The sequence below is a fragment of the Bos indicus genome, chromosome 1 (assembly GCF_029378745.1).
Source record: "Bos indicus isolate NIAB-ARS_2022 breed Sahiwal x Tharparkar chromosome 1, NIAB-ARS_B.indTharparkar_mat_pri_1.0, whole genome shotgun sequence".
In the NCBI taxonomy this organism is placed as follows: Eukaryota; Metazoa; Chordata; class Mammalia; order Artiodactyla; family Bovidae; genus Bos; species Bos indicus.
Window position 1 is genome coordinate 126,911,417 of NC_091760.1, and position 24,280 is coordinate 126,935,696.

The 24,280-nt window shown below is 35.9% G+C and overlaps 1 protein-coding gene across 2 annotated transcripts in view; it reads left to right on the forward strand.

Annotated features, from left to right (window-relative positions):
* Positions 1-24,280, forward strand: part of ATR (ATR serine/threonine kinase) — a 120,591-nt gene that overhangs the window by 70,771 nt on the left and 25,540 nt on the right. For both annotated transcript variants that reach the window (XM_070793712.1, XM_019961396.2), the window contains exons 28-36: positions 1,854-2,032; positions 5,591-5,755; positions 6,818-6,909; positions 12,025-12,116; positions 12,351-12,528; positions 13,918-14,097; positions 14,530-14,689; positions 16,584-16,763; positions 20,607-20,749. In XM_070793712.1, the coding sequence (XP_070649813.1) occupies positions 1,854-2,032; positions 5,591-5,755; positions 6,818-6,909; positions 12,025-12,116; positions 12,351-12,528; positions 13,918-14,097; positions 14,530-14,689; positions 16,584-16,763; positions 20,607-20,749 (1,369 nt within the window). The remainder of the gene's footprint in view (positions 1-1,853; positions 2,033-5,590; positions 5,756-6,817; positions 6,910-12,024; positions 12,117-12,350; positions 12,529-13,917; positions 14,098-14,529; positions 14,690-16,583; positions 16,764-20,606; positions 20,750-24,280) is intronic.

Genomic DNA, 24,280 nt, shown 5'->3' on the forward strand with positions numbered 1-24,280 from the left:
GTTGTACAGCAGAAACTAACACAACATTGTAAAGCAATTATGTGCAATTAAAAAAACACCACTACAAAAAAAAAAAAATCTCTCTCCAAAAAAAAAAAATATGGTTAGTATATACTACAACACTAACCCCCTGTTACACCTGCTAACATGTTTTTTTTTTTTCCCTTTGATTTTACAACTCCCACTAAGGTGACTAAAAGAAGAATCTCATTAGAGTCTAAAATGACACTTGCCCCTATGATATAAGCATTTGGTAAGATTTTGATGAATTACATTCTTCAGACATTAATAGATACACTTAATGTCTTTAAACTTTTGCACTTTTCATTCTTGTGGCAAATGGGTAAAGTATATGGTCGTTCTGTTCTCTGTACTTCAGCCATCTTAGTGGGAATACATTATTTTCCCCCAAAGCTTTGAGACTAATTGGAAAAACTGACTAAGACCCTTAAAGAGGCTTTTACTTAAGTTCTGCACTTGTGAGCATCTCCTTCTTGTTCCTCTATTTGTGGAAACACAAACATTCCTGTTGTTAAGCACAATAGTTTATTTTTTTAGGATATTTTGGACTGACAAATAATTATCTTTTTAGGGGAATGTTTTTCTTTACAATATGACTTTTTTTCTCTACAACATATTGATATGTTTTACATTAACTCTACAATTAAAGGTTTGTTTCTGTTTCTGCATGTGAAAATGGTACATAAAAACCAAACATGAACTCAGTTATTATCATTTCTTACTAACATTGTAATAAAAATTCTAGCTTTTAAGAGTAACATTTGTAATATTTCAAAAGTACATTTGAAATAGTACATTACCTTTAACATTTCTCAGAATTTGAAATGAATTACACATTTTGATGGAAGTAAGAAACTTATTTTAAATATAATTTCATTTAAATTTACTATCTTGATTATGAAATTTGTTTCCTGTTTTCTACATGCTATAATGAGTCATTATTAAAAGCTATAGCTTTTAAATAAGACTTCTTAAACTAGCTAGTCCAGAAGTTGTTAGGTCTTTTCTTAGATTCTTTTAAAAAAATTACCATTTTAAAGTATTTGTGATTTTACTTGAAAGGCACTTTTACTTTCTATTTCCACCTTAATAGTTAATGTAGATATAGCAACACAGTAAAGAAATAGATTGTTAATAAAGAAAGCTATTTCCATAATTCTGCTTTTTTCCAACTCATACTTTATCACTGTTTTTATAGTTATTAATAATAAATAACTCATCTTTGTATCTTTTGTGCTTGCGTGCTAAGTTACATCAGTCGTATATGGACTGCAGCCTGCCAGGCTCCTCTGTCCATGGGATTCTCCAGGCAAGAATGCTGTAGTGGGTTGCCTTGCCCTCTTCCAGGGGATCTTCCTGACACAGGGATCGAACCTGCATCTCTTACATATAACCTGCATTGGCAGGAGGATTCTTTGCCACCACATCTTTTGTATCATCTTTATATATCCTCAACATTTAATGTGAATTTACATTTAATCCTTACAACATTTAAGGAAGGCAAAACAGATGCTAGTATTTATAGGAAAGTGTGTGTGTTAGTTGCTCAGTTGTGACTGATTCTTTGCGACATCATGGACTGTAGCTCCCCAGGCTCCTCTGTCCATAGAAACAGAAGTTCAAATAAGTTAAATGACTGTTTAAGGTAAGGTAAGTAATAATTGCTGTTGGAGCAAGAGTCTTCTGAGCAATCATCTTGCTGGTAGTTACATTCTAAATAAGATACACTGGTACATGTAGATTAATTTATTTCATGAAATAAAATTAAATGTATACTTTTAAAATTTCATCTTCTAAGTCTTTAATTACTCAATTATCTTTTTATGATCTAGTGTCTAGTGTGGATTATGAAGACTATCAGAGTGTAACTCGTTTTCTAGACCTCATACCTCAGGATACTCTGGCAGTAGCATCCTTTCGCTCCAAAGCATACACACGAGCTGTAATGCACTTTGAATCATTTATTACAGAAAAGAAGCAAAACATTCAAGAGCATCTTGGATTTTTACAGGTTTGAAATTAATATAGTGAACTTAATAATGATGTTTAATATTGCCAGTCTTTTATGTTTAGATTGTTCATTTTATTGGTTTAGATGATAATACTATGATTGTATATGGAAGAGAAAGTAAGGACCAGTGGGACTAATACAGTGAATTAAATAAGAGGTCAAGATTGGTGGGCTTCTTTTCAGGTCGAAAAGCAGAATGCTGTGAGAGAACTGGAAAATAGCTTGTAGTCTTTTGGTGACAGTCTCTCCTGTCTGTTTGCCTCCTTGTCTAGCATTAGTCTCTCTTAATTATTAAAGTCATTCTTTTATAAGGGTATTCAACTCCCATGTCTTTCTCCCTCTGTATTGTATTCACTTTGTAAGACTCCAATCCTGAATAAACTCACCCATGTGTTTTCCCAGTTTGCATGTAAGCAGCTGAATATCACTGGAGTAAAATCACACTGTGGATATTTAACTGGTTTTCCTTCACATTCATAATCTCAAACTTCAGCAGAACTCTTTAACACTGCCTTCAGTCTATGTTTCTCCAATTAAGACTACTTTCCCTCTCTTCATGATGACTATTTCTTACCTTCTCTTCATGTCTCTTCTCACCTCACTTATTCTCAGTTGATGACCTTGCTTTATTGTTCCTTAGGAAAATAGAAGCCAAATCTACCAAATGTGAAAATTCATTGGATTCTGCACCATATTCTTTTTCTTCTCTATTCTGTTCCTAAGGAAGAATCCCTTCCTGCCAAAATTCAGTTCTTCTACTTTTGTTGTTGATTTCAAGAATTTCACTCCTTCAGATATTCCTTCTTTCTCCAGTATGATTAACTTTTCTTTCTCAACCAGAGTAATAGAGTATATAGACATGTTCTGGTATAACAGAACATTTTAATTTTTTTCTAATTCCCTTGAAAAGATCTTACAGTATCTTTTTTCAGATACTTCCCAACTTTCTGTTTCCCTCCATAGCCAGTTTTTAAAAGAATTGCCTATCTTCTTTATAGACCTTTATTTCTTATTTACTCTTTGCCCATTCCAATAAGAGTTCTTTCTCCATTCAACTGACTCTATTCTTGCTAAGAAAATCACTGACATATATATATATATACTATTATGTATAAAATAGATAACTAATGAGAACCTTTTCATACTGTTCATGGGATGAAGCACAAGCTGGAATCAAGATTGCCTGGAGAAATATCAATAACCTCAGATACGCAGATGACACCATCCTTATGGCAGAAAGCGAAGATGGACTAAAGAGCCTCTTGGTGAAAGTGAAAGAGGAGAGGGGAAAAAGTTGGCTTAAAACTCAGCATTCAGAAAACTAAGATCATGTCATCCGGCCCCATCACTTCATGGCAAATAGATGGGGAAACAATGGAAACAGTGAGAGGCTTTATTTTCTTGGGCTCCAAAATCACTGCAGATGGTGACTGCAGCCATGAAATTAAAAGACACTTGCTCCTTAGAAGAAAAGCTGTGACCAACCTAGACAGCATATTAGAAAGCAGAGACATTCCTTTGAGAATGTCTTGTTGTCCAGAGACGGCCAACAAAGGTCCATCTAATCAAAACTATGGTTTTTCCAATAGTCGTGTATGGATATGAGAGTTGGGCTATAAAGAAAGCTGAGTGCTGAAGAATTGATGCTTTTGAACTGTGGTGTTGGCCTTGGACTGCAAGGAGATCCAACCAATCAATCTGAAAGAAATCAGTCCTGAATATTCATCGGAAGGACTGATGCTGAAGCTGAAACTCCAATACTTTGGCCACCTGATGCAAAGAACTGACTCATTTGAAAAGACCATGATGCTGGGAAAGATTGAAGGCGGGAGGAGAAGGGGACGACAGAGGGCAAGATGGTTGGATGGCATCACCGACACGATGGACATGAGTTTGAGTAGGCTCTGGGAGTTGGCGACGGACAGGGAAGCCTGGCGTGCTGCAGTCATGGGGTCGCAAAGAGTTGGACACAACTGAGTGATTCAGTTGAACTGAATGAGAGCCTACTGTATAGCACAGGAAACTCTACTCAATACTCTGCTCTGTGGTGACCTAAATGGGAGAGAATTCTTAAAAAGAGGGGATATGTGTATATGGTTAGCTGATTCATTACTCTGCCGACAAAGGTCTGTATAGTCACGGTTATGGTCTTCCCCATGGTCACATACTGTTGTGAGAGCTGGACCATAAAAATCCAGAGAACCAAAGAATTGATGCCTTCAAACTGTGGTGCTGGAGAAGATTCCTATGGGTCCCTTGGACAGCAAGGAGATCAAACCAGTCAATATTAAAGGAAATCAACCCTAAATACTCATTGAAAGGACTGATGCTAAAGCTGAAACTCCAATACTTTGGCCACCTGATGTGAAGAAATGACTCAATGGAAAAGACTGTGATGCTGGGAAAGATTGAGGGCAGAAAAGAGAAGAGGGCTTCAGAGGGTGAGATGGCTGGATGGCATCACCAATGCACTAGACATGAATTTAGGCAAACCCCAGGAGATGGTGAGGGACAGGGAGGCCTGGCATGCTGCAGTCCCTGGGTTTGCAGAGTTGTACATGGCCAGGTGACTGAACAACAGTGACACTGCTGATTCACTTTGTTGCACAACAAAAACTAACACAACATTGTAAAGCAACTATTCACCAATAAAAGTTTAAAAAGAAAGAAAATTGGTGGCCTCCATGTTGCCAAATCCAATAAATACCTCCCAGTCCTCATTTTCTTAACCTCATGGCATCATTTGACCACTCCTTTATTAAGACATTTTCTTTTCTCTCACAACTTCTGGGATACCACATATTCTAGGTTTCTTCAAGCTAGTCTCTGCTCTCAGTTTCATTTGCTAGTTCTTCCTCATCTATAAATATAGAAGTACTCTAGTGTCCTCTTTTCTTCTCTGCCTCTGTTCATTTCATAAATCACTTCATCCTTTCCCCTGCCATCTTTGTGCTAATTGGTCCCAAATTTTTATCTTCAGCCTGAATATCTCCTTTGAACCCAGATTTAGTGTCTTGTGTTTCTTGTTGTTCAGTCTCTAAGTTGTGTCCAGCTCTTTGTGACCCCTTGGACTCAAATTCATGTCCATTGAGTCAGTGATGCTGTCTAAGCATCTCATCTACATTGCCCCCTTCTCCTTTTGCCTTCAGTCTTTCTAAGCATCAGTGTGTTTCTTAAAAGTATGTTAATACCAATATATTAAATGCTTATTTAAAATATTTTAAAATTTTAGAATGTAACTTATAGACTGTACTCAACAGAATTTATTATATATCGGATTTTTACAAGAGTTCAAGACCTTGAGAGTCTTTACAGTTCTCATTGTCACTGGCAGTTACTAGTGGAGATTTGTATTTAAGTGGAATATGGGTATATTTAAGTGGAACAGAATGCCTGGAAATAAATTTGCAGGTTTACTGTGAATCTACCCTGAAACAAATACTTATTGTTGCTTTGAGGAAAAAAAATACTTATATGCTTTTTTACATGAACGGGTGGCTTTATTTCTAGTTGTGTCTTTTTTTCTTATTTTACTGTTTCTTTAATGATTGAACAAAGAAATTATATGCTGCTATGCATGAACCAGATGGAGTGGCTGGAGTAAGTGCAATTCGAAAGGCAGAGCCATCTCTGAAAGAACAAATCCTTGAACATGAAAGCATCGGCTTACTGAGGGATGCCACTGCTTGTTATGACAGGGCTATTCAGTTAGAACCAGACCAGGTAAGAAAAGAAATGAAAGGCAACATAATAAAAAGAACTATGAACTAGAATCTCTGGAAACCTTAATTTCAATACTGTCTCTACCAGTGTCACTCTGTGTCTGGAAAATATTTAACCGTCTATGAACTTGAGTTTCCTGATTGATAAAATTAGAGATATGCTAGATGATCTCAAAGATCCTTTCCAGTACCAAACTTCTATGACCTTACAAATCCCCCAAATGAATGAGATTTATTGTGGAATATACTTAGTTTTAAGCTGTATATTCAATTACTCTGAAATTAAGGTAATTTTGCTTTACTATTAAAAGTGTAAGACTTGCATCAATTTTTAACAATAATAGTGATTCTATAGCCTAAGAAAGTTTTTCAGATTACACATGCCCCATCACCATCTGGGAATCTCCGAAATGGTCCCTTAGTATCACTGAGCTACAGTTACTAATGAAGGCACGTCATGTATCTCATGTATATTAGAACAGGAAGGAGGTTTAGAATCATTGGTTTACAATCTTGGCTTAGAATCTCTCTAATCTTAGGTATCCCTTTTTTGTCATAATTGGCCTGTTCATTTTCTCAGAAGTTCAGTGTATAGGGCCTTTATTTTTCACAATCTTGTTCTCAATTTTAAAGAATACTTCATAATCCTATTTAACTTTTCAGTTTCTATAGCCTAAAATCTATACTAATAATATTGTGACCTTTGAGTTTAATTTTTATATGAGAAATAATGACAGTCTTTAAATGAAGTATTAAGAAATCCTGTTAGTTTTATATTTGATCTGAACAAAAAATTAGACCTTATCTGGGAAAAAATAATAAATTCAATCTGAGATGCTTTTTAGAAGTTGTCTGAATTAAAAAAAAAAAAAAACAATTCAGATGTGTATAGAATATTGGCAGAGGACTTTGCCATATAGCCAAGCAAATCACTTGTTAAACTAAGAAAGGTAGGCTCAGTGAAGAAGATAGCATTTTTTAAGGACAAGTAGTTAAACACTTTTTGGTTCCTAAGATGTATTTGAAGTAACAATTGCTATTTTAAATACTTTAAAATTTCCAGATCATTCACTATCATGGTGTTGTGAAGTCCATGTTAGGTCTTGGTCAACTGTCTACTGTAATCACTCAGGTGAATGGAGTGCATGCTAACAGGTAATGCTTTTGAAAAGAATTTTTTTTTATCATTGTTTTGAAATGGGAAAGTTTAAATTGACTGATTGGGTTGAAGTAATGTTTACTACAGTAATGAAATCTTTTTTGTTTTCATGGTGTTAGAGATAAGCACCAAAAAATATTTTGTCCTACTCTCTCTCTCGTAAGTCAGTCTAGCACTTAACAGCTTATCTTTTGTGCAAAGAATCATCTTTGAAGTAAATTTGCTTTATGACAGGAACCCGCCAGACTTTACCTACTATGGGTGAAGTTCATATTCATGCTTCTAAAGGGTATCTAAGCTGTGCCTACATAATCAGCACCAGTTATTTTATGTGTTGGAAAGAGGGAAATTTTGTGACTGAATTAAAGAATACCACTCTAAAATCTAGGGATTGTTTTCCCCTAAAAGACTAATAAAAATGAAAACAATCTTCTTTTCCTAAAGAAAATAGGTTTCTTAGAGCAAACCAAATGATACCCCCTAAAAACTGTTTATACGTGGCAAAGATTAAAGCATCCATGTTTCTTTTAATATAAAAAATAATTAGGAAGGTTGGTTTTGCTCTTGAAACTGCCTTGCTCTGCCAGCTGAAAGCCTTTTTCCTTAATATATTTGCCAGACCCCAGATAACTTTTCCGAACAGTGTTCAATTCAGTTCAGTCACTCAGTCGTGTCTGACTCTTTGCAACCCCATGAACCATAGCACGCCAGGCCTCCCTGTCCATCACCAACTCCCGGAGTTTACCCGAACTCATGTCCATTGAGTTGGTGATGCCATCCAACCATCTCATCCTCTGTTGTCCCCTTCTCCTCCTGCCCTCAATATTTCCTCGCATCAGGGTAACAGGTGACCAAAGTATTGGAGTTTCAGCTTTAGCATCAGTCCTTACAATGAACACCCAGGACTGATCTCCTTTAGGATTGACTGATTGGATCTCCTTGCAGTCCAAGGGACTCTCAAGAGTCTTCTCCAAAACCACAGTTCAAAAGCATCAGTTCTTTGGCACTCAGCTTTCTTTATAGTCCAACTCTCACATCCATACATGACTACTGGAAAAACCATAGCCTTGACTACACACGTTTCTTGACAAAGTAATGTCTTTGCTTTTTAATATGCTGTCTAGGTTGGACATAACTTTCTTTCCAAGGAGTAAGCGTCTTTTAATTTCATGGCTGCAATCACCAACTGCAGTGATTTTGGAGCCCCAAAAAATAAAGTCAGCCACTGTTTCCATTGTTTCCCCATCTATTTGCCATGAAGTGACAGGACTGGATGCCACGATCTTAGTTTTCTGAATGTTGAGCTTTAAGCCAACTTTTTCACTTTCCTCCTTCACCTTCACAAGAGGCTCTTTAGTTCTTCACTTTCTGCCATAAGGGTGGTGTCATCTGCATATCTAAGGTTATTGATATTTCTCCCGGCAATCTTGATTCCAGCTTGTGCTTCATCCAGCCCAGGATTCTCATGATGTACTCTGCATATAAGTTAAATAAGCATGGTGACAATATACAGCCTTGATGTACTCCTTTTCCTATTTGGAACCAGTCTGTTTTTCCATGTCCAGTTCTAACTGTTGCTTCCTGACCTACATACAGGTTTCTCAAGAGGCAGGTCAGGTGGTCTGGTATTCCCATCTCTTTCAGAATTTTCCACAGTTTATTGTGATCCACACAGTCAAAGGCTTTGGCATAGTCAATAAAGCAGAAATAGATGTTTTTCTGGAACTTTCTGGCTTTTTCCATTATCCAGCGGATGTTGGCAATTTGATCCCTGGTTCCTCTGCCTTTTCTAAAACCAGCTCGAACATCTGGAAGTTCATGGTTCACGTATTGCTGAAGTCTGGCTTGGAGAATTTTGAGCATTAATTTACTAGCGTATGAGATGAGTGCAACTGTGCGGTAGTTTGAGCATTCTTTGGCATTTCCTTTCTTTGGGATTGGAATGAAAACTGACCTTTTCCAGTCCTGTGGCCACTGCTGAGTTTTCCAACTTTGCTGACATATTGAGTGCAGCACTTTCACAGCATCATCTTTTACGATTTGAAATAGCTCGACTGGAATTCCATCACCTCCACTAGCTTTGTTCATAGTGATGCTTCCTAAGGCCCACTTGACTTCACATTCCAGGATGTCTAGCTCTAGTTGAGTGTCCAGACAGTGAGATCTGGTCAAAAGGGATAGGATCATCTTACTTTACCAAAGAGCACAGGGCACTGTCTTTAGTTAGTTCATGCAGTACTTCTAAATAACAGATTCTATAAATTCAAAACTATGATTTTAAAGACCACTGTTCTACGGTGTCTGAGAGCAGAGAAACTCAGTCTTAGTTGTATGGTTTCAAAGTAGTGGAATTTATAAAATGATGGGAAAAAAAAGCTTTACAGAAACAGGGAAAGATTGGATACATGTTTTAGACTTGTCTCTCCAGATTATTTGAGAGACCTGATGAATAAAAGGGTTGCAGGAATTTGGGAAAGTTTGTCATGGCTCAAGCCAGTGTGTCTTATTTCCTTATGATGCATACTGCACGCTCTTCTTTTTGGGTCTGGGATACATAGAGCCTCTTGATCATTGGACTGTGAAAAGGCAAGCTTCAGTATTCAAAAAAGGATACTATATCACTGGTGCAAGTGGTCATTGAGGGGATGTGTTTTTCTTGGGGTGAATACTTGTGTTTAAACAAATATTTCTCCAAAATTATTGTCTGTGCTTAAACTACACATTGTTTTATTTTTTAAAATTTTGTATTGGAGTATAGCAGATTAACAATGTTATAGCAGATTAACAATTAACAATGAAACAGTAGTTTCAGGTAGACAGCACAGCCATCCTTATTATACCTGTATCCATTCTCCCCCAAACTCCCTTCCCATCCAGTCTTCCATGTAACATTGAGCTGTGTTCCCTGTGTTGTACAGTAAGTCCTTGGTTGGTTATCTATTTTAAATACAGCAGTACAGAGTCATCTTTTTAATGCATTTATGGAAGTATTATCACAGCCTGATCCTCATGGCCATTTGGTACAATACTTCTTGGTACAGTGCTTGGTGTGACCCTCTGCTTTAAGGTCATGGCATCTAGTTCCATCACTTCATGGCAGATAAAAGGGGAAAAAGTAGAAGCATTGACAGTTTTATTTTCTTGGGCTCCAGAATCACACAGATGATGACTGCAGCCATGGAAATAAAAGACACTTCCTTCTTGGAATTAAAGCTATGACAAACCTAGACAGCATATTAAAAAGCAGAGACATCACTTTGCTGACAAAGGTCCATATAGTCAAAGCTATTCCAGTAGTCAGGTACAAATGTGAGAGTTGAACCATAAAGAAGACTGAGTGCTGAAGAATTGATGCTTTCAGATTGTGGTATTGGAGAAGACACTTGAAAGTCCCTTGCACTGCAAGGAGATCAAACCTGTCAATCCTAAAGGAAATCAGTCCTGAATATTCACTGGAAGGACTGATGCTGAAGCTGAAGCTCCAGTGCTTTGGCCACCCAATGCAAAGAGCTGACTTACTGGAAAAGACCCCGATTCTGAGAAGGATTGAAGGCAGGAGGAGAAGGGGATGACAGAGGACGAGATGGTTGGATGGCATCACCAACTCAATGTACTTGAGTTTGAGCAAACTCTGGGATATGATGACGGACAGAGGAGCCTAGTGTGCTACAGTCCATGGGGTTGCAAAGAGTTGGACATGGCTTAGTGACTGAACAAGAACAACAGTCCCCTCTGGAGAGCAACTCTTGCTAATTCTACTCAGATTTGGATCCTAAAATTTTTGATACTTCAGCATGTTGTAATAAACTTGTGAAGTTATTCAAATTTGGATTTTTAAAGTTATGTTTCTGCTGTATTTCTTTTAGTTTGTTCTAAATCATTTTTGGTGGTATTCAGAAATTAGAAAATATTCAGTATTTGTGTTGCTACTTTATTTTTTTAATAATTGATTCATTTGTTACATTTTCTTTATGTATTTTTACTACAGAAAGAACAAAGAGGGCTTTTAAGGGCGTTGATCCCAGCCTGTCTGAATCTGTTACCTTATTTATAATATGGGGATATGTGTACATTTTGGTATTATTAACTAATTAAATGGAAAAATGTGCCTGGCCTAAGGTCTAACATATAGCAGGTATTCACATAATATGATTTAATAAAGAAGAAACATGGGGAAAGTGTAGCTTCTTCTATACAGTCATGATCTAAATATCACTAGCCATCTTAGTCTCACATAAGTAGGACGCTTAAAAAAAATAGTAACCTATATCATACTGCTTTTACAAACCCCAATTTTAAAGTAACTGAAAATAATAAGAATAGATAAGTATTTTAGGTAGCTAATTTTGTATCTTTTTTTACACTATTGACACATAATTAGTAACTTGGTTATGCTCTTCTTATTGAGTATCCTTTGTTCCCTAATGCTCAATGCACACCACCAGTTTCTATGTTTTTGTCTTTGCTGCTGTTGCTAAGTCGCTTCAGTCATGTCCGACTCTGTGCGACCCCACAGACGGCAGCCCACCAGGCTCCCCCGTCCCTGGGATTCTCTAGGCAAAAACACTGGAGTGGGTTGCCATTTCCTTCTCCAATGCATGAAAGTGAAAAGTGAAAGTGAAGTTGCTCAGTTGTGTCCAACTCCTTGCGACACCATGGACTGCAGTCTTTAATTTTGTTCAAAATCCCATGTTATTAGAATTACTTACCTGTGATACATATATGTTCAGTTGGCTCTTTTTCCTCACTGCTCTTTGTTAAAGTTAAATCTGCAGCTAATCTTACAACTGTTCTTTGTAATTATCCAAGCATTAATTCTGATTTAATATATGGCAAATTTGTCAAAAATGATATTTTTAAATGGCTCTATCAGAAGTAATTATTGAAAATAATTGAATTATTGAAATTGTAATTCAATTTCAGTTGTAATTATTGAAAAAAATATTTGGGGGGACTGGAAAGATTAAAATTGGGATTGTTGCAGATAGAAATTAATTATTTTGTACTTAAGTACAAAATACAATAAATAGAGTATCTAAACCAATGAAAAGTCTGTAAATGCCACCTTAAATTTAAATACATGTTTAATTGATATGGATTTCTTTTAATAGGTCTGAATGGACAGATGAATTAAACACATACAGGGTGGAAGCAGCTTGGAAATTGTCACAGTGGGATTTAGTAGAAAACTATTTGGCAGCAGGTACAATTACTTTTTAAAAAATAACCAGTTTTAATATGAATAAATATTCAGACCTAAGTAGCTAAACAACATTCATAATTAACCTGTCAGCTTTTCTTATGATTGCCTTGTTTAGTTCAAAGTGGAATGAAAGCATCTGTTCCAAATTTCTGTTGACTATTTTACCAAATGAAATAAAGCTTGTTCTGGGACCAGCTATTATGGCATTTCTTGACTCTGTCAGTTGTTTTTCAGATGGGAAATCTACAACGTGGAGTGTCAGACTGGGACAGCTATTATTATCAGCTAAGAAAAGAGATACCACAGCTTTTTATGACACATTGAAACTAGTGAGAGCAGAGCAAATTGTGCCACTTTCAGCTGCAAGCTTTGAAAGGGGCTCTTATCAACGTGGATATGAATATATTGTGAGGTATTTTGAGGTTTCCATATTTATATTCCTGGTTTGTAGGTGTCATATGACTAGCTTGGAATTTTGTGCTTACTAAATAAGCGATAGTATGTTTGGTGTCATGCATAGCTACACAAATGGCTCTTGCATTTTTTTAACTTCACAGTCACCCCATCTATAGTTTTTTTTTTTTTAATGTATATCCTTTTAATTAGAAAGGCAATTATGAGACTGCTAAAAAATTGTAAAAATATCTTACATTCATCCTGATATAGTGTCATAGTTTCTTTTCTTTATAGCCTAAATAATTAGACACCTACTCTGCCTGGCACATTGGTGTCAGTACTTTTGGTTCCTTTTCCTTTTTCTCATTTAGAAATGCATTTGACATTTCCCACCTCAAATTTTCCCCCTCAGATGTAGGCATTACATTACTCACAAGGAATATTAACTTTTAGAGGTAAAGAAGGCAATGATGGAAAACATTTTAGATCTGTTAATTTACCTGAAGAAAATAATAAAACATGTTATAACTGAACTATAGGAAATTGAAAAATAAGCAGGTTTTTTTTTTTTTAGTTCATAAAAATGTATTAAATTTTGTATCAGCCCCTTTGATAACAGCTTAATGAAACCAGAGATTGGATCACTGAGATTAATAATTTGGTTCTGTAGCTACTCAACTGCATGCTTGAATGCTGTCATAGAAATGGGAGGAAGCTGGTATGAATGTATCACAGATGTTTCCATCAGCCTTAGCAAAAGAACAATTAAAATTGTGTTCATTTCACAATTTTTTACTGGCATCTACCATACCAGGTCCTCTTACAATAGCACCAGCGATATATACAAATATTTATGTTGAGTTTTCCCAGGGGACTCAGTGGTAAAGAATCCTCCTGCCAAGCAGGAGATGGGTCAGGAAGATTCCCTGGGTCAGGAAGATTCCCTGGAGAAGAAAATGGCAACCCACTCCAGTATTCTTACCTGGGAAATCCCATGGACAGAGGAGCCCAGCAGGCTACAGTCCATGGGGTCTCAAAGAGTCGAATACAACTTAGCAATTAAACAACACTATCTTCTTTTTTTTTTTTTTTTTGAATTTTATATATTCAAATGGCTTTCATACATTTGAATTTAGTTATATATACCCTTCTCCAGTTTAATTAGGGTAATCTGGGAATCATAGCATAGCACTAAATATTCAAATCAACATGAATTGGTGTTTATACTCAATTTGAAACATTATAAATGTTAGTGTTTATATATCAAGAATATATATCAGTTAAAGTTCTTCAAAAGAAAACTGCACATTCCATATTCTTCATGGTTAAAGTACATGCTTTATGTGTCAGATTAATGTAACTAAATATATGACAACATATTAATATAGGCTCTGTCTGTCTTCAGATTGCACATGTTGTGTGAGTTGGAGCATAGCATCAAACCACTCTTTCACCAGTCTCCAGCTGACAGTATTCAAGAAGATTCACTAAATTGGGTAGCGCGACTGGAAATGACCCAGAATTCCTACAGAGCGAAAGAGCCCATTCTGGCTCTCCGGAGAGCTTTATTAAGCCTCAACAAAAGGTTTTACACCCTTTTTTTTATGTCAGTTATTGTGTATTTAATATTATATTTTCATATTATTTGGAGTATTTGTCTTTCCAAATTTGTCTCTGAATCTGTTTTTTCTATTGTCAATTGCCAAGACTGCACTAGATAGTTGAAATGAACCTAGAACTTAAAAATTACTTTTATGTGCTATATATCATATTTTTTGAATATTCAAAACACTTGAGGGAGGTACAGGTATAAGTCAGTAGTAAAATCTTCATAGCCTTGTAATCGATAACAATGGAGAACTCTAAGAAAATTAAAATTAGTCTTTTAACAAATTAATCTTCTTGATTCCTTTGAAAAGATATACTGAGAGGGTTCCATATTGGGAAGAGATAGTACAATTAAATTATTGAATATACTTAAAAATGCTCTTTTCCCTGTTTTGTCATGTTTCTTTAGACCAGATTACAGTGAAATGGTTGGAGAATGCTGGCTACAGAGTGCCAGAGTAGCTCGAAAGGCTGGTCACCACCAGACAGCCTATAATGCTCTCCTTAATGCTGGAGATTCACGACTCGCTGAACTGTATGTGGAAAGAGCAAAGTGGCTCTGGTCCAAGGTAATGGCCAAGGATCATCATCATATATATCTTCTGTTGTAGACTGGGTACTTCTACAGAGTCCTGACAGAGATGATCCCTAATCTAAATTCAGAACCTTCCTTTTCTGTCACCTTTCTGCATCATTTATCTACCATCATTTGGAAGAAACTTCATTCTGTACTGAAGTCCCAAATATTTTCCCATTCCAAGACTGAAAATGCAGTACTTTCAGTTTTCATCTTGTCTTTCATTTTTTTCTTGAAGGAAATGACCAATTTTTACTTTGATTTTACCTTCTATATGTTTACATGAATGCATGTTGTAGGTACTTTAAAAATATTTAAGTGAGCATAACCCTGTCCTTACTTACATTCTTGGCAGATAATTAGTTTTGTGTAGACTTGCCAATGTTGCTGTGCAAATTCACTTTTAATCTAGCCTGTTAGGAAGGGCTTAGCTTCAGAACAAAAGTTCTCAGCAATCCTCAGATTAAGGCTATGGTTATAGGAAGGGGACTTTTTAAATATCTAAACTCCTTGAAAAACTTGTGCCCCAGATTTAAATGGCTCTTCCTTACATCTCTTCATGCTTGCCACCAGTCTAGAATTAATAGAGGCATAGCTTGTTCTGAAATTGACAGTTAGTAACTATAGTTTGTGCCATCTGTAAATGCCCCAAGTGTTATGGTGACTAAGAAAGGACAGGGGAGGAAGCATTTCCTAGATGGGAAGTAAAAATAATAATTCAGCCTGCATCAGTCAGTATTTGGTCATTTTCAGAGCCAGTGATGGTCCATGTGTATATTGTAGTACCTTAAACTCAGTATGCTCAAAATAAAATTCATTATGTAAAATTCAGTGTCTCTTTCCCCTCCTGTATTCCCACTTCTTCTAAGTAGAGCTCTAAGCACATCCTGTTATCTATGACAGAAATCTGGCCCTTAATCTCCCTCACTTTCTACATCTAATTGAAGACTAAATGTATCTTAAAAATATCTTTTTAATCCTTTCTCTCTTACTTTATCTTTACTATTTTCCTTCGTGCCCTTAGCATTTACAGCCTCTGACAATATTAACAGATTTTTGTTTTTGTTTTTCTTGAGGTCTCACCACTTCTTGGTGTTCATTACTACAGTCTTTCCTCATTCTAAAGTGCACACTGAATCGTACTGCTCCCCCATTAAAATCCTTCAAAGTATTCTTTGCAGTTTTAGGGTTAAGTCAGTACACAAGGCTCTTTCTCACTGAGTCCAGACTTCCTCTTTGGCTTCATTTGTCACTATCTCACAAACCTTTTAGTCTTCAGCTAAAACCAGACTACTCGCCTTCTCCCAATTAAAATCATTATTCCTTCTACCAAGAAAGGCCTTCACTGAATTCTTTGCCAGGAAAATTACTGTTCATTAAGACCTAATTCAGGTTTTCCTCATTTGATTATCCTGCATGACCACAGCTCAACTCTATTTTCTTATATTTTTAGGTAGATTTAGCAGACCCTTCTCTTTCTTCCGTAATACCCATGTATATTCTTCTATTTATTGCACTTGGCACATTGTGTTGTTGTTTTATAGTTTATTTCCTCACTTGACAATGAACTTTTTTAAGCTGGAGATTTTGACATATTTATGGCTATCTCTAACCATCTACTTATATCTTTAGTGCCCTATTCTTTGATTGTTAAAAAAAAAAAAAACAATTGAATAAATGAATATAGGAGTTCTACATGAAATGAAGCAATAGTTTCTTTTTAGGATTTTACTTTCATAGAAGGAAAATGCAAGATGAACATGAAATTACACAGATTTATACATACAATACCTAATGAACTATAAATTCTAACAATATTATTTACTTTTCAGAAAATGAAAATTGGTTCTTAAGTTAAAAATCTTTTGTTGCCTTTTTTCTTTCAGGGTGATGTTCACCAGGCACTAATTGTTCTTCAAAAGGGTGTTGAGTTATGTTTTCCTGAAAATAAAACCCCACCTGAGGGTAAGAACATGTTAATCCATGGTCGAGCTACGCTACTAGTGGGCCGTTTTATGGAAGAAACAGCTAATTTTGAAAGCAATGCAGTTATGAAAAAATATAAGGTAAGTGTATGTATAATGCAATTTCTCACTTTTTTGTTGTTTTTGAAAATAGAAAAGTTATTTTAAATTCCATATGGAAGAACATGTAGAAAAATAGCCTGGAAGCTTTTTTGACTTTTTAGAGTGTGTAATATAAGTATATAGTTTGAGGAATTATCACAAAATAAATATACTCATGAAACCACCACTCATATCAAGAAGTAGAGTATTAGCACTCCACAAATCACCCTTTCACCCTCCTCCCCAAAATATCCTAGCCTGAAAATTTTTGAACACAATGAATACCTTCCTTACCAGAAAGTAAGCCCTACATAGATAGTGTTACAAAAGGGATACTTCTCAGTAACCCATGGGTCAAAGAAAAAACTACAATAGAAATTTAAAAACACTTTGAAATGAATAAAAATAAGACATAGCAAAACTTGGATTCAGCTAAAGCCATTCTTAAAGAGAATTTGAAATTTAATTACATTGTTAGAAGAAAATAAAAGTTCAAAATTAATGAGCTAAGAATCAATTTCAAAGAGTTAGAAAAGGAACAGGAAAAAAAAAAAAACCCTAAACACTTAGAATATAGAAGATAAAGAATAATAAAATAAGACAGATGGCTAGAATTGTGAGCTAGACCACCTGAGAAAAAGGAGTTAGATGAAAAGTTCTAAATTTTTTGACCTATATATGTACATATAACTAAAACTCTATGTAAGGTCCAGATGGAAACAGCTGCTAAGGAAGGAACAATCATGAGGGAAGTATAAGAAAAACAATTTTCAGAAGGCAAGTAGGCCCATTGATATAAATCAACAGTGTCCATCTTTTGGGACACAGAGCAGGGTAGAAAATAATAGAGTGTGACAACTATAGTTTGGAAGGGCAAACAACTGAGAATAACTAGCGTGTGTTTTAAGACTTATTATAAAGGTATAGTATTTCAAGTGAATACTTATTCATGTAAGGTTAGACAACCAGTAGGACAGTAGAGAGAACTCAGAAATGTATTCTTGATGATATTAGAGAATTGTGAGAAATACTCTTTTCAATAAATGGTGTTGTGTCATTTGGATATCTTATGGGGGAGAAATCAAACTTTATGTCTTCTTTATAACATAAAAATAAACTTCAAGGAGATTGTAGATCTAAATGAAAGGCAAAATAATAAATTTCCCAAAATAGAATATAAGAGAGTATCTTCAAACTTAGATGTAGCCCAGGACATCTTAAACAGACCAAAAGCAACAACCATAAAAGGAAACAATGAATAAATTTGACTAATATAAAATTATTAATTTCTGTTCATGGAAAGGTACCATTAAAAAGATAAATGCAAGAGTGAGGGGAGGTGGGTGGAGGGGGAATAGATGAAGGGGATTAAGAGGTACAAACCTTCAGTTATAATAACTAGGTCATGGAGATAGATATACAGCATAAGGAATATGGTCAATAATATTGTAATAATTTTGTATGGGATAGATGGTTACTAGACTTAGAGCGATCATTTCATTGTGTATGGAAATGTCAAATCACTGTGTAGTATACCTGAAACTAACATAATATTGTACATCAACTGTATTTCTATTTAAATATATATTTATTAATAATTATGAATACTTTATTTATTTTGGCCATGCTGGGTCTTCATTGCTGTGTGGGCTTTTCTCTAGGTAGAGCAAGCAGGGGCTACTCTAGTTGTGGTATGCAGGCTTCTCATTGCGGTGGCTTCTCTTGTTGCAGAGCACAGGCTCTAGGGCACGTGGGCTTCAGTAATTGTGACACGTGGGCTCAGTAGTTGCAGCTCTTGGGCTCTAGAGCACAGGCTCAGTAATTGTGGCACATGGGCTTAGCTGCTTCACGACATGTGGGATCCTCCCAAATCAGAGATAAACCAGTATTTCTTAGCAGGCTGATTCTTTACCACTGAACCACCAGGAAAGCCCCTAATATAAATATTTTTTAAAGAATGTAAAGACAAGCTGTGGATTACAAGATATTTTCCAATATATAAATGACAAGAGACTCATATCTAGAATATAATAACTCTTAAAAGGCAATAAAAATACAGATAGCTCAATTTTAATACTGAATAGAAAACTTCATGAAAGTAAATATACAAATGACCCCACCAAAAAAAAATATGTTCACTGAGTAGATAAGAATAGATGCAAATTTAAAAAGTATTATGATGAAACTAATAAAATATTGTAAATCAACTGTAGTTCAGTTTTAAAAGTATTATGACCTAACACTATATACCTACAAGAATGGTTAAAATTTAAAAGACTGATATTTTAAAGTTTTAGAAAGACTATGGAGCATTTAGATGCTCATACAGTGCTGCTGGAAGTATAAATTGTCACAGTCATTTTGGAAAACAGTTTGATGTTTTCTTCTAAAGCTGATAATACTATGACAGCCACTTTACTAACATTCAACATGTCTCCATATAACACATAGAAAAAAAACAAAAACGTTTGTACCAACATTATTTGTAGATTTTAAATTGGAAGTAAAAATGTCATTTAGTTATAGAATAGATAAACAAATTATAACATATTCATTTAATGGAATACTGTATGTATAGCAATTGTTGTTGTTGTTCAGCTACTCAGTTGTGCATTTTGGGAGACCTGGGTTTGATCCCTGGTTCAGGAAGATCCCTTGGAGAAGGGAATGGCAACCCCCTCCAATATTCTTTCCTGGAAAATTCCTTAGACAGAGGAGCCTGGCAGGCTACAATCCATGGTGTCACAAGGAGTCGGACACGACTAAGTGACTAACACTTTCACACTTCTCATGACTAGATGGTAAAAGCACACTGGGATCCTCGTCCCTGTGGCCAGTTTTAGTCACATGAATCCAGCATCTCTGTTCCATACATCTAGTCCTGTCATTCTCTCCTGTCCACAAGCAGGTTTGTATCTGGAAGGTTTTGGGATTAAATTCAGAGAAAACTTAAGATCTCATTTAAAGGTTCCTGGCCTAAACCATGTTCTTGAATTAAGAGCAGAGCTTTATAATTTTTTACTCAGCTATTCTGTGTATTTTTCATCACATTTTAAATAATATCATTGAAAAATTAATAAACCACACAAATATACAAATATAAAGGAAAGGGAGAGGAAATGACAAAGGCAACTCAGAAGGAGTAGCCAGAAAGGTAGGAGAAAACTTGGAAGGTTGTGGCCTCACAAAAGCAAAAGGAAGAAAGGGATTCAAAGGAGACAACAGCAGGCTGCCGAAGGAAAGTATCTGTTTAAGTTGCTGCTTTAGCGGAGTGGTGTCAACTGAAGGCGAAAAGCGACAGTTTGAGGAATGAATGTAAGATGGAGAATTCTTTTTAGAAGCCTGGTTATGAAGTAGTTGAGAAGAGGGAAGCAATAACTTATGAGAGATCTTAGAGAAAAACAAGATATGTGGTTTTTTTAACCATATCTGTTTGCTTTTAAAGTCCTATCCTCTTCAGAGATTTGATGTTACTTCTTTCTTTGAGGTTTTTTTTTAAAACAATAAAAATAAACATACACACACATATATGAGATACTTTAATCCATCTGAAAATTATTTTGATGTATTATATATAGTGGCAGTGAAGTGGAGTTTTTTCCCCCTACATAGCTAATTATCATGACATGTTGGTCAGTAGGCAACCCATCAGAACATCAGCCATCCTGAGAAAAGCTTTATAAGAAAGTAGCTCTTATTTACATTAAAGTGTCAGTCTGCCTTTGACTTCACCCTGACTAGATGTGGGTCTCATACTTTGGATCCCTAATTATCTATTCTTGCTTTACTTACCAGCATAATGGGGGATTTTCTTAAGTGAATATTCTGTGTTCTCTTCTACAGGATGTAACCTTGTTTCTGCCGGAGTGGGAGGATGGACATTTCTACCTTGCCAAGTATTATGACAAATTGATGCCCATGGTCACAGATAACAAAATGGAAAAGCAGGGTGATCTCATTCGATATATACTTCTTCACTTCGGAAGGTGAGAATAAGAACTGCGTGTTTGCTGATTAAACAGATCAGGATGGTTCTGTGGATACTGAACTGTTATCACAGATCTTTGCATAAGTAGGATGTTTTCTGCTTTACCACTGGTTCAGACTATCACTTTAGATGAGATGTAAGTTTTTTTCTTTATATAATGTTTCCCTTCCTTTTAAATAATAACTATTTTAATGGAGTAAGTAATATATTCATGTGTTTTTAAAGTTCAGTAGTACCAAGAACATACAATGAAAATTGTGTCCTTCCCACTCTGGACCCTCATCCTCTGAGTCCCCTTCCCTAGAATTTTAGAATACCCTAAATCTAATGTATTTAATGGTTTTATTTAATTGCCAGTGAAATCTTTCCTTCCAGACCATTCTGCTAAGAAGTAGTATATATAAAAGTGGTTCTTACATTGTGCATGCTAAGTCATATGAGTCATGTTTGATTCTTTGCAACGCTATGGACTGTAACCTGCCAGGCTCCCCTGTCCATGGGATTCTCCACTAGAATACTGGAGTGGGTTTACATGCCCTCCTCCAGGGGATCTTGCCGACCCAGGAATAGAACCCACATCTCTTATGTCTCCTGAATTGGCAGGCAGGTTCTTTACCACTAGCGCCACTTGGGAAGCCTGGTTCTGACATTAGACTTGTAGAAAGAGCTTATCTCCTAAACTAGATAACAGGTACAATGTAACTTAATTTCATATATTAGCGTATTATAGTCATATAGTATATTATCTCATGCCTACAGTTTATATTGTTACAAATTGTTAATTCCTGAGAAGTAATAATAACATTCTATTCATTCTTCTTATACTCATGTACCATTGCTTTACCTTGAAAAGTAACTTAATTCAGATAAATAAATCTATATAAAGTTACCTATTATTTGGTATTTTGGCTTCTCAATTCAGTATTTTTAGGAATTAAAGCAGTATTTGTTTATTCATTGTCAGTGTTAAGATTGTAAGATTTGGCAAAGCCTTTCTTCCCAAAATGGAATTCAGAGGTTTTTTTGTTGTTGCTGTTTGTTTTTTTGTTTGTTTGTTTTTTGGCCCTACTGCATGGCTTGTGGGATCTCAGTTCCCCAACCAGTAAGAGCCACAGCAGTGAAAGCCTGGAGTCCTAACCACTAAGCCTACCAGGGAACTCCTTGGAATTCAAGTTTTATAAAATCCAAACCTAATTTAATTTATCATTGATTACTAATAGCTTGTTATTGGGGAAGAATTTCTGGCATATTGGCATTTTGAAATGGAAGCATAAGCAGAGCATATGCATTTTTCTTTTCTAAAATGAGTAATGCCTTTCATTTGCTCTTTAGTTTTGACATATATCATGTGATTGGTATACAGAATTTATTTTATACATTTCTTCTAAAACAACCAGTTATTTAGAGTCCTCGACTGCTTAAAACTATTAGGTAATGTGAGATTTTTAAAAGTACAGTTTAAAAAAGCAGGACTAAAAAAATATAAGACTATTTTAGAACATATTTTATCCATAGTAGTTAAAATAAAACATTTGTGTGTTTAAAGGTGTAAATAAACTCAGCTATTGATGCTTATTCCCTGAGTGACTGAATTACTGTGTTATTACTAATATCATTAGTGTTTTCCCTCAAGGAGCTATAGTTCAATTGGATAAAGAAACCTTAGCACACAAAATGTTTAACTAATGGTACATAATAGAATGTGATCGAATATCAAAATAAATGGTATAGATATTAGAAATATTTTCTTGATATTAGCAAGATACCAAAAATGAGCCAAACAAGTCCAGTAGTCATGGATCTGGGGCAAATCTGAAGTCAAAAACTGAAGCCTCTGGCTTCATGATATCAAAAGTAATATAGCTCTTTGCACTGAATTGCTGCAGAAGTTTGTTAGGCCTCATGAAGAAGGTAGGATTTAAGAGGTAATTCAACTAAAAAGCAGAGACATTACCTTGCCAACAAAGGTCCGTCTAGTCAAAGCTATGGTTTTTCCAGTAGTCATGTATGGATGTGAGAGTTGGACTATAAAGAAAGCTGAGCGCTGAAGAATTGATGCTTTTGAACTGTGGTGTTGGAGAAGACTCTTGAGAGTCCCTTGGACTGCAAGAAGATCCAGCTAGTCCATCCTAAGGGAAATCAGTCCTAAATATTCATTGGAAGGACTGATGCTAAAGCTGAAACTCCAATACTTTGGCCACCTGCGGCAAAGAACTGACTCGTTTAAAAAGACCCTGATGCTGGGAAACATTGAAGGCAGGCAGAGAAGGGGACAATAGAGGATGAGATGGTTGGATGGCATCATTGACCTAAGGGACATGAGTTTGAGTAAACTGCGAGTTGGCAATGGACAAGGAGGCCTGGTATGCTGCAGTTCATGGGGTCACAAAGAGTCAGACACGACTGAGTGACTGAATTGAACTGAATTGAAACTCAAAGAAGAGAGGACATTACAGGCATATCACATTTTATTGAGCATCTGCATTTTTTACAAATTAAAGTCGTGTGGCAACCTTGCATCAAGCAAGTCTATCAGTGCCATATTTCCGACATCATTTACTCACTTCATGTCTCTCATTTTGGTAACTGATACTCACATTTTGGTAATCCTTGCAATATTTCAAACTTTTTCATTATTATTGTGTTTGTTAATGGTGATCTGTGATCAGTAATCTTTGATGTTGACTTGTTTTGGGGCACTGCAGACTGTGTCTGTACAGGACAGCAAACTTATTCCATAAATGTGTGTGTTCTGACTGCTCTGCTAACTGGCTGTTCCACCATCTCTTTCCCTCTCTTTGGGCCTCCCTATTCCCTAAGACAACAGTATTGAAATTAAGCCTGTTAAGAGCCCTTTAGGTGTTCAAGTGAAAGGAAGAGTCACATGTCTCTCACCTTAAATCAGAAACAGAGATGATTAAGCTTAGTGAGGAAGCCATGTCAAAAGCTGAGATAAGCCAAAAGCTAGACCTCTTGTGCCAAAGAATTAGCCAAGTTTTGTGAATGTAAAGGAAAAGTTCTTGAAGGAAATTAAAACTGCTATTCCAGTGAACACATAAATAATAAGGAAGTGAAGCAGCTTTATTGCTGATGTGGAGAACATTTTAGTAGTCTACAGAGATCAAACCAGGCACCATATTACCAAAGCCTAATCTGGAGCAAGGCCCTAACTCTCTTTGATTCTAGGAAAGCTGAAGGAGGTGAGAAAGCTGCGGAAAAAAAGTTTGAAATTAGCGGACATTGGTTCACGAAGTTTAGGGAAAGAAACCATTTCCATAACAGAAAAGTGAAAAGTGAAGCAACAAGTGCTGATGTGGAAGCTGCCACAAGTTATCCAGAACATCTAGCTAAGATCATTAATGAAGGTGACTACACTAAATAACAGATTTTTCGACAGAACAGCCTTATGTTAGAAGAAGTTGCCATCTGGAACTTTAATAGCTAGAGAGAAGTTGATGCCTGGCTTCAAAGGACAGGCTGACTCTCTTATTAGGGGCTAATGTAGCTGATGCCTTTTACTTTGAAGCCA